The following is a 15,123-nucleotide window of genomic DNA, read 5'->3' as shown; positions in this document are numbered from 1 at the left end:
AAGATGCTTTAAAGAAAGGACACAGAGTATGATCCAAGCATCAGATGCCCTCAGAAGGTGCTCTCGAGGAGGCAGGTGTTAAACACCACCCCTCTGGTCTGTGCAGCGGTGGCCATGAAGCAACGGGGCAGCCAGAGGTGTCAGCAGCTGCCACCACCTGCAGAAGTCACTTCCAACTCAGGTCATTCTATGACTCTATATGATATCAGACTCACAGAATATATGGCAGGTATTATACACTGTCAGACACACCAGTTGTGCTGGACCCAGCAAAGTGGAGCTGCTGCCCTTGGCTGTTGTGATGTCTCCACAGTAACCCAGGTGCTGGTGTGGTGCATCCCCCGGGCTGGCCGGGGCGGTGGGAAGAGCCCCAGGCAAATCCTCAGGGACCCCGTTTGTCTGTAGGGCCTGGGGTCGCGCCCGGTTTGGTGACGGGGCTCTGGGATGGGCATGGACATGCCCACCTGCCTCCGGAACCCAAGCACCGGTGCCATCTGGAGCAGGGGCAGGGACGTCATGGAGCAGGTGACACCCAGGGGCTCGCGGCAGCGTTCTCAGGACAGGGATGTCACAGCAGCAAGGATGGGACGCGATGGCCACGGTCCTTCCCACGGTGACCTGGGCACCCCAGGGAACAGGAGCAGCTACCACAAGACACCCAGACATCAGCAGGGCCGGGAGCTCCGAGTAGGAAGGTCCTTCCTGAACATGAGGTGAACGGGCTGGTTCCATCTACCTGCTCTGGATCGTGCGTGTCTGAGCTGCACATGGAGACACCTCGTCTGCACCGTTTGGCCAACGCTTCCACAGAAACACTCAGCTCTGCAGCTGCCGCAGCCCACGCTTTGATTTCCAGCCTGCTGCTGAGCGAGCGCCTGTAAATCATCTCCGAGTTGAAACCGGCTTGAGTTATAACCTGGACTAACAGCCAGGAAAAGGGAACTGGCTTCTTAAATGTGGTTTGGTTGTGATGTTGAGATCTGGGGCCAGAGCCTGAACTCCCAGAAAAAGGAGACTTTGTGCCGCTTCCAGTAACCCCAGGTGGTCTCACCTGCTCGAACCTGAAGTTCAGTAGCAGGAGGTGGTTCCCTGGGGAGTTAAAGGAACCCCCACATACAACTAATCACTATAACTCAGGCTGAACCACTGCTGCAAAGCGAGGGGTAAACCCAAAACACAACGGCTGCGGTCTGGAGAGAGCCCTCCGACAGCCAGGTCCACACCACCACCCAGCTCTTCTCCTCCAGCCTTCCTGATCACACCATAAAGGAGCTGGACACCGAACTCCAGAGGCAAAATGACTCTTGGAGCCTGTTCACCTTCCAGAACTAAAGTGATGGGGCATTTTTGCAGCTGTTTCCTTGCCCCATCAGGTAGATCTGTTCCCTTCGCTCTTTCCCACCTCCAGCACATTATGTTTGCTCATAAACACCCCCATGATGGAAAGTCTTCCTTGTTCCCTCTTGTTTTCTCACCCTCTTCCATTGCGCACCGGTAGGAGCCAAGACAGTTCAGGACCCTGTATTAATCAATGGGCTCAGGCCAATTGCATGAGGTTCAACAAAGGCAAGTGCCAGGTCCTGCACTTGGGTCACAACAACCCCATGGATGCTGCAGCTGGGGAAGAGCAGCTGGAAAAGGCCCTGGGGGTGTTGGTGCCAGCGGCTGAACATGAGCCAGCGTGTGCCCAGGTTGCCAAGAGGCCACAGGATCCTGGCTGGGACCAGCACTGGTGTGGCCAGCAGGCCCAGGGCAGTGACCGTCCCTGTGCTGGGACCTGGGGAGGCCAAACCGCCAATCCTGGGGCAGTTCTGGGCCCCTCACGCCAAGAAAACCCTTGAGGTGCTGGAGCGAGTGGAGAGAAGGGAACGGAGCTGGTGAGGGGCTGGAGCACAAGGGTGATGGAGCGGCTGAGGGACCTGGGGGGTTCAGCTGGAGAACAGGAGCTGAGGGGAGACCTTCTGATCTCTGAACTGCCTGAAAGGAGCTTGGAACCAGGGGGGTCGGGCTCTGCTCCCAAGGAGAGTGCTCCCTGGCAGGCCAAAAGGGGCTGATATTTCATAGAATCAGAGAATCATTTTGGTTGGAAAAGACCCTCAAGATCATCAGTCCAGCCATTCCCCCACCCCTGTCCCTGCCCCATGTCCTGAGAACCTCCTGTCCGTCTGTCCAACCCTCCAGGGATGGTGACTCCAGCACTGCCCTGGGCAGCCTGTTCCCATGCCCGGCAGACCTTTGGGGAAGAAATTGTTCCCAGGGTCCAACCTCAACCTCTCCACATCCCATCAGCTTCTCCTGGCAAGGGACACATCCAGCCTCTTGGGAAGGGGGCAGAAAGAGAGTGAGGATTTAACAGAGGAATACATGGCTGTGGCCACAGTGACTGTCACATGAAAGCCCTTGCTCTGCCATGTTGGACTAGGTGCCATTTGACATAATGTTAAAAACATTCCTTGTGGTAAACAGAAAACAATCGGAGCTTCATCCCAACAGCCCCATGACAGACAATACTGGGAGTTCAGATAGTCACGATGCTGGAGGTGAATCATCTTTCTGTTTTACATCCCTACAACCTGTTAATCTTCCACGCTGAAACCACCGCAGGGAACAGTCAAATTGTGGGTCTCCCACTCTTCACAGGTGGTGGCACATGCAGGACGTGCTTGGAGAAGCTGCCCAGAAAGATGTGGGACTCCACATCTCAGAGCTCCGTCATGTCGGCTGCACCTACCCTGCGAGTCAAATCCACTTCTTGTGGTCCCTGGCCCCTGATTACCGTGGCCAGGGGATGTTTTAGGCACAACCGTCACCTTTCTGAGGCCACCTGGTCCTTTTGGGGACGGCAGAGCTGTTGGACAAGACATCTTGACACTGGGCTGGGGAATGGGACAAAGTGCCTCCTGGGAGTAGGTGCAGCCAAAGTTCATCTCTGTGGCGCAGCAAAGCAGTGACACCCAACAAAAGCAGGTAGTTACTGCGCTAATTACTGCCAGTCTTCCACCAACTGGCAATTATAGGAACTTACAGTAATGGGGCCCAATTATGGCACCTATTTGTAAAATTATAGTGCTCTGGCCCATGAATCCTGCCAATATGCTGCTGCAGTTATACCAGAAACAATCAAGCAGCTGATATTTGTCACCACTTTCCTTCAAAGCGACAAAAACAATAATTAAATGAAGGTAGAATGGAGTGTTTACTATGTAAGCATTTATGTATTCAACAGGAGTACTAATCACTACAGATACCTTTCAGAAATATGAGTCCAACAGCATTTGTAACATTTTTATTCTAAATTGCCAACAAGAACGTTTGACAGAACCTAACTTGAAAATAATCCTAATTTTGCACAGTAGTCAACACGTATTTTAGATTGGTGAAAGTTCAATATTTTGAGGAACATTCTTTTCGAGACGTGAAAAGGCGTTAATTTCTTTCTAGACAAACACCATACCTGGTTTCTTAAGTGTTTTGTGTTTGTACATTTAGATCCCGTTTGTACTTTGCCCCCATTTTCAGAAACATACCGCTTGATCCAAACATCTACACAGTCCCAAATGTGTATTTTTTGTGATTAGAACCATTTCTACCTCCCCACACCTCCACAACAAAGAACAGTTACATTAGAGCTCTCAAACGTATTTTAAGTGTTAGAAAACTATAAAACTCTGCTGGAAACTACACAAATACTTAAGTACACCCTTTAAACTTCACCTGCGTGGCATTATGTGTATCGTAGTGAATTCACAGAGGATTCCTCGTTACCATATGGCTCAAAGCACCAGGCACCCACATGACAGGGGTTCAGGTTTGAAGCTGCAAAGGTGCGATCGGGACGTTTTCTAGGAAGGAGACAGAAGCCTCTATAGATGACAAACGTAGTTTAAAACCCAAACTGTCCACTTTACATACTCTATGTGCATAAACTCAGACACTGACAAGATCAAAAGCAAAATGTACATGCGCATAGAAATACTTCTAGTTTTGGCTGATCCAGATGCTATTAATTAAACATTATGCAGTAGGAAGTCTCAGCTGCTTTACGTACCAGAGAAACTCTCGGAATTTACTTTATGCTCTCCAGGCTCTAACAGGCCCTCAAATGAGAGTTCACCGGCTACAGATGTTGTGACCACAGCTCACCCCAGTGAACATTTTCTGCGCCTCCCCAGCAAACAACCAAATGTTCTCACAAGCATCCTGTAAAAGTCCCACAGAAATCGCTCCAGACACCCTATAATTATACCTGAGAGCAGGAATATGTAGCTCTGCTTTGTAGGTGCAGGGTTCAAATTCCTAGAAATTCCTCTGGTGTTTGGTTCCTGACCTTCGCTGAAATGGGACTATAAGAGTTCATACCACACCAAGGCCTGAATTCACACAAATCTGCCATTTTACAGGGCATTGCAATCCCTAGGCATAATTGCAACCCTTTGTTTAATTAGCACAAAACATCTTAAGTACAAACTCTGAAGGGGCCTCTTTTGCAAACGCACGTGCTAAGGGACAAGATTTTAGTGATACACGCAACCTCATGCTGTTCTGTTCCCCACTATTGCTTCTATAATTAGGAACCTAATCAGACCCCACCTCCTCTACTTAAAATCACCCCCCTTCTCCACGCCTGCCACTTAAAACTGATCCCAACTTCAAAAGAGTTCTGCCTGTCCAGATCACTGGAGCAAACAAACAACTTTGCAGATCATCAGTGCTGCCATTTAAGAAGTGACCTGACCTGACTTGCCAATTCCTGTCCAAGGAGTGAGGATTTCCAAGTTGGTGTTGCATAAATTTATCAACCCATTTACTCAATAACAGTAACAACGCTCACCAAATGAAGATTAGGTTAATTTGTGAAACAAGTGCTTGGGAGAAAGACTTGGCAACCAAGGATAGTTTTTAAAACTCGAGTTTTGCAAAAACACATCATGCAGCAACAGCCAATCCACAGAGTCCTGCCATTAGGTCCAGGGAATATCTGCTGATTGCAGGAGCTCTGTGGTCTTGGGAAACGAGTCACTGAGTCCTGGGAGGGAACGAACTTCGGGGAGAAGAGACACTCGCACTCCAAACTCTGAAAAGGACAAGACACATTTTTAGCACAAGATAGAGAAAAACACAAGAATTTCCTCCACTGCCCCAAGCAAGAGCGGCCTATGCTGATGTAGCACTTGGCAACAACACTTCTCAACAACTGACATTTCAGTTTGGTTTGGCAAATACAACCTGACCCTATGGCGATTACACAATTGTGCAGAAGCCCTGACTGCAAAGCCCAGGAAGTACTGGGTTTAGTTGCTCCAATTGCCAAACAAGACAGTCATTCCTCAAAGCACCTTTAAGTTTTTGCTTTGCTATTAACAGAAAATTAACAGTCTGTGATTTCAGCATCAGGCACTTCAGCAGAAGCAGCTCCCTCCCTCCCACCCACCTCCAGATGTAGCCTGATTGCTTTTTCCCCAGTAGTGCAGGTTTAAGCAGCCCTAGTTCAGCCCTGCTCTGAGCTGGTTGTGTCTGACAGTGAGCAGAGTTGCACAAAGCAAGGAAATAATTTGGTTAAGTGGGGGGTGAGTACATGGAGGTGAAAGGGGTTAGTGAGGGTGGTGTGGAGGACTTGTTTAGAGAGACAAAGTGGCTCTACCCTGCCGTGGAGCAGCCTCACCTAGAGCACTGTGTGCAGGTCTGGGTGCCACAGCACAAAAAAGATATAAAGCTACTGGAGAGTGTCCAAGAGGAGCCTACGAAGTTGGTGAAGGTTTGGAGTGGAAGCCGCATGAGGACCGGCTGAAGACCCTGAGTTTGTTCAGCTGGAGCAGAGCAGACTGAGCGCAGAGCTCATGGGCTGCAGGTTCAGCAGGAGCAGGAGGGGCAGGCTGAGCTCTTCTCTGTGACAGTGACAGACCCAGGGAATGGCAGAAGATGTGCCAGGGAGGGTCAGTGGGACATGAGGAAAAGGTTCTTGACCCAGAGGTGCTGGACACTGAACAGGCTCCCCAGGGAGGTGTCACAGCCCAACCTGACAGTGTTCAAGAAGAGACTGGACAACGTCCTCAGACACACGGGGTGACCTGTGGGGTGTCCTGTGCATGGACCGGGGTTGGAATCCATGATCCTGGTGAGTCTCTCCAACTCAGGACATTCCCTGATTCTATGTGGGTGTGGGGCTGTGTAAGTCAGACCACTGTAAAGAATATGAAATAAAGAATACAGAGGATGCCTCAAAGAAAGGATACAGAGTATGATCCAAACATCAGATGTCCTCAGAAGGTGCTCTCGAGGAGGCAGGTGTTAAACACCACCCCTCTGGTCTGTGCAGTGGTGGCCACGAAGCAACGCTGCAGCCAGAAGTGTCAGCAGCTGCCACCACCTTCAGAAGTCACAGTGCCAATGCCACACGTGTAGTACTTACAGCCTTTCCATGATGCAGAGTATGGGAAGGACCCAGGGGCACGGACTCTCGAAGGCAAGCAATTCTTTTTTTCAAAGGTGGCACTGGAACTGAAAGACTTTAGTTACTTCTCCTGACAAATGCACTTGCTCAAATTTATGCATTTTGCTATGGAGGGGAGCAGGGACACAAGGGGATGGTACTTTGGAGGTGGTGGTGCTTAGAAGAGCTATGTACACTCTAAACACTAGAAAGTTTTCCAAAAAGTGTAACAAGTGAAATCAGATGTCACTGCTGCTGTGGAAGGAGAGGTTTATCATGTTTGAGCCCATACAGAACTGCAGAGCTGTCAGGTGCAGGACGGCTGTTGCATATGGGCTTAGACAGACCCTAAAACATGCTGTGGCAACTCTGGTTTTGTCACCAGATCTCATGGACCGCCTGCAACCATGATCCACTGTCAGATCAGTGCAACCAGTCAAGACAGCTCCGTTCAGTTCACCGCTGGCCATTAAGCTCCTCGCTACCAAAAACCCAAACTGCGTTTATGCTTTGCAAAGTGCAAGAGGAGGGGATTTCTGCTCACATAGGCCCCCCAATGACAGCACAGTCTAAGGTGACTGGAGGTCACAAGGGACTGCTTGCTGACCAGAGAAGCTCAGTGACTGTTTGAAAAGGCTCCAGATGGAGGCTCCTGGCCACATTTCCAAAGCCAGCACAAAGGTTCAGCACATTTCTCCCCTGTATATCGGCCAGATATCCAGCAGGAGTTGAACACAGGCCATGGTCAGGAAGGGCACCCTGCCACATGCAGTATCTGCATTCCTGAATGCTTCTTTCTCTTGCACAGGTCAGTTATATCCGAAAACGAGTGACACAAAACCAGCATCCTAAGAACGTTCCCTGTTCATCCGCACCCCCTCCTCCCAGGGTTTGCATAGCAGCAAAGTCAGCCTGTGTCCGGCCATCCAGGCTGGGAGGAGGCTGCAACATTCCTCTACACAAAACATTGTTGTAAAGAATCAAACTCACACTCGTTACCTGTTTTTGCCAGAATTGGTCATGCCCCAAATGAAAGGAGGATCTGACTGTTCCAGCGACTCTGCAAAAGGAAACAGATGTTGTGGCTCCGAACTAAGAAACTCCAGCAACCACCACCAGATTGTGTCATATTTGCACATGAGTACAAGTTGATCTAATGATGAATGTGTCATCTTCACTGTCATTTAACTGAGGAACATAAACATTGTCATCATTGCACAAAAAGGACAAAAGCCTATATGGGAAGGGGCAGATGTTTAGAAATATATAGCAGGGAATGGCAGAAGATGTGCCAGGGAGGGTCAGTGGGACATGAGAAAAAGGTTCTTCACCCAGAGGTGCTGGTCACTGAACAGGCTCCCCAGGGAGGTGTCACAGCCCCAACCTGACAGTGTTAAGAAGAGACTGGACAACGTCCTCAGACACACGGGGTGACCTGTGGGGTGTCCTGTGCAGGGACAGGAGTTGGACTCCATGATCCTGTGGGTTCCTTCCAACTCAGGACATTCTATGATATGCTTCCATGTCAGTTATGACAGGCATGTTGAATAGTCCTCTATATCAAAAATAGCCTGCTGGGGGCAGAGATCTGTTTTTTCAGGAATGAGCATACACAAGGTGTCCTACAAGTGAGACCTCCGTGAACAGCATCCCTGGACTCACACTGTCCCCAGTGGAGTTAAAGGACAGGACCAGGGAGAAGGCAGCAGTGTGGCAGATGGAGAAGTTCCTCACCTGTTTCCCAGTCTTCGTCGCAGGGAGGTGCCTGCCATGTGCTCACAGCGTTCATCTGCTCTCTCTGGGAGCCAGAGGACTCATTCACTTCAGGAAGAGAGAAAACGCAGTGATTAGCAGTCAATTCCACTTCAGAAGCATTACAGAATCACAGAATGTTAGATCACCCAGTGCAATCCCCCCATGGAGCAGGAACACCCAGATGAGGTTACACAGGAAGGTGTCCAGGCGGGTTGGAATGTCTGCAGAGAAGGAGACTCCACAACCCCCCTGGGCAGCCTGGGCCAGGCTCTGCCACCCTCACCAGGAACAAGTTGCTTCTCACATTTAAGTGGAACCTCCTGTGTTCCAGTTTGCACCCATTGCCCCTTGTCCTGTCACTGGTTGTCACCAGAAGAGCCTGGCTCCATCCTCCTGACACTCCCCCTTTCCATACTGATCCCCAGGAATGAGTCACCCCTCAGTTTCCTCTTCTGCAAGCTCAAGAGCCCCAGCTCCTTCAATCTTTCCTCATAAGGGAGGTGCTTTAGGTGCTTTGGATCAAGCTGCAAAACAGCTCTTGGCTTTAGAGGAAACCCCACATGATGCAAGCACATAAGGTACACCCAGGAGCCAGATACTGATCTGAAACTGAGCAACTTTGAGTTCATCTTTTTCAATGAACAGGAGAAGACTCTGCCCCCTGGAACTCTGTGGCAGGAACGCTTGAGTTTAGAGGAAACCTGCTCACACGGACGCAGGCATTGCTGCCAGCCCTGGTGCAACTCTACAGAAGAGAGAAAACCATCTATTTGCTCTGCAGTGTGGCAATAAAGAGCCACCACAGGGGGTGGAGAAGACACTGCGTAGTACAGGATACCTTACTAAATATTTTGGGGGTTTGGGGCAGCCCCTTCACTTTGTCTCATTGGGTAGGAGACTGAAATCTGAACTGTGTGGCAGATGAAGCAAGTTCAGCATCAGAGCACCCTGGAAGAGGAGCTGCCCCATCTCTTGGTGGGAGAGAAGTGCTCAGGTTGCCCAGGAGGAGAAGAGCTGCATGGGTTCCCAGAGCTTAGACACGTGTTTGGCAGAAACCAACTCTCCCCATGGCACCAGTGGTCAAGCCCCAAAAGGAGATCAGCTCTACAAAAAGAAGAGCCTGTCCTTCTGGTCATCAAAGCATCCCAGCTCCTGCTGGAGGAACTTCAGTGTGCACCATCTAGAGTACAACCTTTTTATTCAATAAGCCTGGTAACAAAATAACTACAAGGCTTTCCAGGAGCACCTGCAATATTCCCATGAACCTACCCAGTGAATCAAAGCAAGACTCAAGTTTTCCCAAAGCTGCTGTGTCACATAAAACTACAGGCAATAATTTGACTCTCACTTTTTGTTTGTTCTGTGAGCAATACTTACCAAGAGGAGACCTCAGTCCCCAGGATGAACAAACATCTCAGAGCACGGGTGGTTCTCTTACCTATGTCTTGCTCAATGAACCCTTTGTCATTGCACTTCTTTATGTGATCGCTGAGGTCAGCCCGAGGAACCAGATGGCGAGCGTTGAAGGGGCATGTGGCCAATTCCTTTGCAACTTCAGGATAGCTCTAGACAAGGGAAAACCAAAATTCATGTGCTATATCTCTCAAGTTCACTTACGTTTCGCTAATCCATAGAAAAAAAAATCCAAGGATATTTCTGATGTTGCTTTAAATAAAAAGAAGTAAACAAAAAATGGCAATACATTGTTCAGACGCTTACTAAAAACACAAAGGAAATAAAAAATTACTGTTCTTTAAATCAGAAACTGAGAAACTGAGCCAGCCTTGAGCTGGCTGGAATGAAACATGCCCTCAGCTAAACTCCCTACGCTGGCAATACGGCTGCATGGTTTAAATCAGAGATGAAACTATTTTAAACACAACAGGAGAGAGATGTTAGGCAAATCCAAACCGTTGAGATATTTTAAAAACAGGCACGAAGGCAGAGAAATTCCTTAAACCTTTTGAAACAGCTAGGGAGTTGGTAGCATTCCACCTGCAGGCTTTGGTAGTTCAGGTTTACTGTTCAAGTAAAACTTGATCACGCAGGTTCTACTGGCAGCGCTCAGCTGTCGCTACGGTAAATTATTAATAGTTGACCCGCTGCAAATGATGCAGCATTTACTGGGAAAGGCACAATTTACCACTGTCCCAGTGCTGACCTGGTTCTGGCTGACGCGGCTCCGCTGGTCAGGGACCAGATTGGCACCCGAGGCAGAAATGCCTCGTACAGACGCTGCTTGAGGCAGCGGCTCCTCCACCACCGATACACGACTGCTGCACAAAGCGATGGGAAGCTGAGGCAGGAGGAAGCGTTTAAGTGGATTTTATGCAAAGGGAATGCAAAGGGAATTCAACAAACTACCACGCAAAAAGGATAATCTCTGCCTAGGTGCTTGCCACTGCGAATAATTACACAGTGGCGTCTTCAGATGGATCAGATGATAATCCTCAAAACCTTCTGCTAATTACTTAAAGACACCAACTGTGTCTGATCGCTCACCTCACCCTCCTAACCAGGTAAACTTGCCAAAACTGTCTGGTCATCAGTTATGCAAGAAAAGGACAAAACCAACATAGTTAAAAGTTTACTTGCCAACATTGTTCACCCAGCTCATTCTTGCCAAAAATTGCAGAGGGTCAACAAGGAAAATTTCAGCCCCTCATACACTGGAAAGATGGAGGTACTTGTCACTTAGCCCTGCTCACCCCTTTCACTAGTTACTTAATGTTTTTTAAGGCTCTAATACCATCAAAATGAGTTGTTTGCAAGTACTGGTAGCAGGACACAAACCCTACTACCACATCTTAACCGGAAGGTGCAGCACTGCTGTACTGTTTTAAAAACACATTGGCAAACTTATTGGTTACAAGTGAGTTTTACGAGGTCTCAGCAAAACCCCAAAGCTCAGTCAGGTGCTAACACTTGACAGGTTTAAATAAATCATGAGGACAAGAGAGGAGAAAAAAGGAAGGAATGCTTCCTACTGAATTATTTGTAGTGAGATTCTGGATAAAAGATGGAGAGGGGAAAAGAAACAAACCTCTCCCGAATGCGCTGAGCTCAGGATGTGCAGTTTCTGCCAAATGCTCATTAAACAGTTATATAGGAGAAAAAACAACACCACCACCAAACAAACAAAACCAACCAACCAACACCGACCCCCCCATAAAAACAACAAACCCAAACCCTGCTATGCAGTTGCATTTCCAGCACTTCAAGAATGAATTGCAGCATCACAACATGAGCAAGAACGGGTGCTCATAACTCAGACTGAGTTCTCTTTTCAACTTCAAAAGGAAAAAAAAAATGTATATGAACTTTTGTGAGCTGCTGGAAGAGTCCAGAATTTCCCCCCTGACCTACCATGAACAATCTATCTCCTTTCAACAGGGTCAAATTAGTCTTGGGTGAATGAATATGTACTTGAAGCTATTACTAAACAAATAAAACAGTGGTATGAAATAAAGGCCAAACAAGGCTATTTGTCAGGAACTTGCTCCAGACAGAAAATGCAACAAGAACGAGAACGTGCATGTCATTTACATGCACAGAATTCCTCCTGCAGTCCCGCTTACCTTCCGACACTTCACAAGGTGGTAGGGGAACCGACAGGCTCGGATTTGATGATACTTATTATATGGACACTGTATTAATCGCTCTGGATCGAAAGCATCTAGTAGAATGGAAGAACAGAGAGAGAGGAAAAAAAAATAACGAACAAATGAATTAAGAGACAAGATCAAGCATCAGCAGCACAGCAAAGCTGGAAAAAAAAACACCCCACCACCACATCAGGGCTGTGATCTTAGGAAGTTAAACCAGTTGTTCTTATTTTGAAACCATTCAATAAGGCTGGTACCTGTTTTGCATAACCAAACAAATTCATTTTGAAGTTTGCAGTGACTGGGATGTTGGTCAAAACAGAGAACAGCCAGCAGCACTGAGCATAACAACTCTTTACGTTACTGTGTTCAGTAGGTCACCACGCTCACTCCGAGCGAACGAGGACAGAAGAGCTTTACCAGCCATCCCAGAGGAGAATCAGTGGGACGAGCACACACCCACCAGTGCCCTCAGGAGCATCCTCCGCCTGAACCAAGTCTGTTTTTGACCAACAGCTGGTTTTTCTGGAGAAAGAACACCAGGCAATTTAGCGTGTCCGCCACGGTGACTTCGAAGTGAAATTTTTCATAAGATGCAATTATTTAAGAGCTGAGGAGTTACTAAACTGGCTAAACCACCTGAACCCTGGAGCAGCATGAGTGCACGCAGACATTATATAAATTTTTATTCATCTATATTTTAATATATTTTACCCATAAATGTTAATATATATACAAAACCCCCACATTTCCATATTCTCAGTGAGGCAGCCAGAAGGAGACACTGGTCTCTGCTGCCCGTGGGTCTGTTTGTGGGGTACATGTAAGGAGCCATTGAAGGAGGAATGTTGGTTTTGCAACTGTCCATTTGAAACCTGATAAAGACTGAGACACATCCGGCGACCAGACCCTGAATGTAAAACAAAGCCTCTTAGAGCTAATTAAGGAATGCAAATTGATTCCTGTGGTTAGAAGTTAAGCTGGGGGAAGGTTTGCCAGAGCGCCAAAAAACCACACCTAAAATGGAAATACATAAATACTGGGAGGGGGTGGTTGGAATTAGAGTAGTGGGACAGGTAAACTGAGGCAGGACATCTGGGAAGTGTCGGATAGTCTCTGCAAACCCTGCAATACCCAGCCAGAAGGGTACAGGGAGGGAATTTGCAGCTGGGATTTGGGGGGGATACAAGCAGTGGCTTTTTGCCCTGTTTCATGTGCCACCATTACGTAGAACACCTGGCCTTGCAAAATCGCTAATAAAATTTCCTTTACTGAGAGATCCTGCCTGAGCCTGTTATATTGGCAGGGTGATCGCTCCCTACAGTACACAGGGAGCCAGCCAGGCTTTTCCCATCCTTTCTGCTTTGCCAATCTTTTTGCAGCAGCTGTTAGCGCATTTAGGATTAGATTACACAGCAGCTTAAGGAGATCTCAGTACCAGCTGCTGCTGTTCAGCCTCACTCCTGCCATCACTCCCCCTTCTCTTACCCATGCAGTGGTGCTCAACAGCCAGGTCGAGATACTCTGTTTCCCTGAAAATAAGCCCTAGCATGATTTCTCAGGAATTTTGAGGACGCTCGAAAGGTAAGCCCTGCTCCAAAAATAAGCCCTAGTTACAGTTCACAAAAAAGTCAATTTAAATAGTGTCCAGGCAGCTATACATGGAAAAAAAATAAGCACCTTTTGGAGCAAAAAATTGTCTTATTTTCAGGGAAACAGGGTGTGTACCAGCTGCTGCTGTTCGGCCTCTCTGCTGCCATCACACCCCCTTCGCTTGCCCATCCAGTGCTGCTCAGTTGTCCCAATGGCCATGTTGGGGACAGATAGGAACCCAGAGGCTGACGGTTAGTTAAGATGTTGCTCCACAAGTCACAGCTTCATGCTGTGAACCACTAAGAAGGAAGGACGGAAGGAAGGACAGACTTCATCCTTCTTTCATCTCAGCTGTTCAGTACTGTCAGCTCTATGAAAACCTCTCACCTCCATTAGCCAGCTCAGGCCATTAGAACAGCCAAAAACTAGAGAATTCTTCATTATTAAGAAGGATTGACAAGCTTTGGACTGGTTCAGCCATCGCAGAGGATTCAGAGGGGTTTCCTCTCTCTGAACTGACTCAAGACAAGATCAGACCAAGCGTGTTATCAATAAAAGGCAACAGAAATGCGCAGTAGAGCAAGAGGAAAGCCCTCGCCACAGTATATAAACCAGCAAACACAAAAATAAGTAAACAGATGCAGTTAACACAAGGCTGCAGTGTGCAAAGCCTCCAAGACACCACAGCAAAGCCATGTGCACCTGAGACCGGCCCCCAGCCACGCTTCATGGAGACACAAACCCACTACAGCCCCGAGTGTGTGGGGGCGGCTGAGGCGCCAGCCCCGGGCGGGAAGAACACTTGGAACACTCAGCTGCTTTATTCTGATACTTCCTAAAAGCCAGACCCCATCCCCACACCTGCTGTGGTAACCACCTAAAACACCGGCCCGGTTCAAATAACCAGAAACCCGCTGGAGCTTTCTTGAGTCACATGGAGACGGAGACAGGCCCACTGCAGGCGGCGGGCCGCCTTTCTTCTTCCCCCTTCCTCCCGCGACATCGCACCCCGAGCCTCACCGAAGTCATCCTCCAGCTCCATGGCGGATGAGGACTCAGGCTCGGAACGGGTTCGGACAAGGCTCGGACAGGGCCGGTCTGAGGCAGGGCCACCCCCAGAGCGCCCCTGCGGCCGTTTCCTGCCAAGCGCCCCACCCCCCTGAGCCGCCGCTCGCCCCGCAGCTGTTGCCGGGGCAACGCCACTGGCGCCATCTTGTGCGGGCCGGGAGCCCCGTCCCTGGGTTGAAGGGACTTTCCCAACTCCTCAGGGATGTAATAAGTAATGGTCAAAATTGTTATTGTTGAACAAATCGAGTAGAACTCAGCTATATTATGCATATTGTTGTAAGCAGTAACTGTGCTTGTGCAAGTTTGATTATGTTTTGTAGAACTTTGTAGTGGCAGTTAAACCAAGGCGTGAATGCCTGGATAAGGCAGCAAGGTCAAATAGGACAAGCCCCCCCCAGTGACTCAGCGTCTCAAAGCCAGACAGTGTCCTGTTTCTCAGAAGGCAACATCTTCCACAGCAACTTCTTCCACAGCGACATCTTCCACCAATCTGAGAGCTGCTGGATGCCCGCAAACAGCATCAACCAATGCATGAACGCGTGTATAACTTATATAAGCACCCACGAAGAGTGGAGGGTGTGCCCGTTGGCGGAACTGAGTTCCCCCGGTCACCCAGCGCTGTTTTGCCTAATTACCGCTTGCTGTAAATTCGCTTGTTTAATAAAATTAATT

At 48.6% G+C, this 15,123-nt stretch overlaps 1 protein-coding gene across 4 annotated transcripts; it reads right to left on the bottom strand.

Annotated features, from left to right (window-relative positions):
- Positions 1-3,271: 3,271 nt before the first annotated feature.
- LOC102087889 (gametocyte-specific factor 1) lies at positions 3,272-14,610 on the bottom strand. Of its 4 annotated transcripts, none has more exons than XM_065040004.1 (7): positions 14,404-14,561; positions 11,764-11,861; positions 9,624-9,750; positions 8,165-8,251; positions 7,430-7,490; positions 6,410-6,498; positions 3,272-5,074 (listed from the first exon to the last, which is right to left on the bottom strand). In XM_065040004.1, coding segments are annotated over exons 1-7 (486 nt in total). In that variant the 5' UTR covers positions 14,426-14,561; the 3' UTR covers positions 3,272-5,072. The 4 variants fall into 4 exon arrangements, with proteins under 4 accessions (XP_064896076.1, XP_064896078.1, XP_064896074.1 ...); XM_065040006.1 differs by having other exon boundaries at positions 6,410-6,492; XM_065040002.1 differs by lacking the exon at positions 11,764-11,861 and having other exon boundaries at positions 14,404-14,610.
- Between the last annotated feature and the right edge of the window lie 513 nt (positions 14,611-15,123).

Source organism: Columba livia, chromosome 23, assembly GCF_036013475.1.
Source record: "Columba livia isolate bColLiv1 breed racing homer chromosome 23, bColLiv1.pat.W.v2, whole genome shotgun sequence".
Lineage (NCBI taxonomy): Eukaryota > Metazoa > Chordata > Aves > Columbiformes > Columbidae > Columba > Columba livia.
Note: the sequence above shows the minus strand (reverse complement) of the source record. Positions and strands in the feature narration are given on the sequence as shown.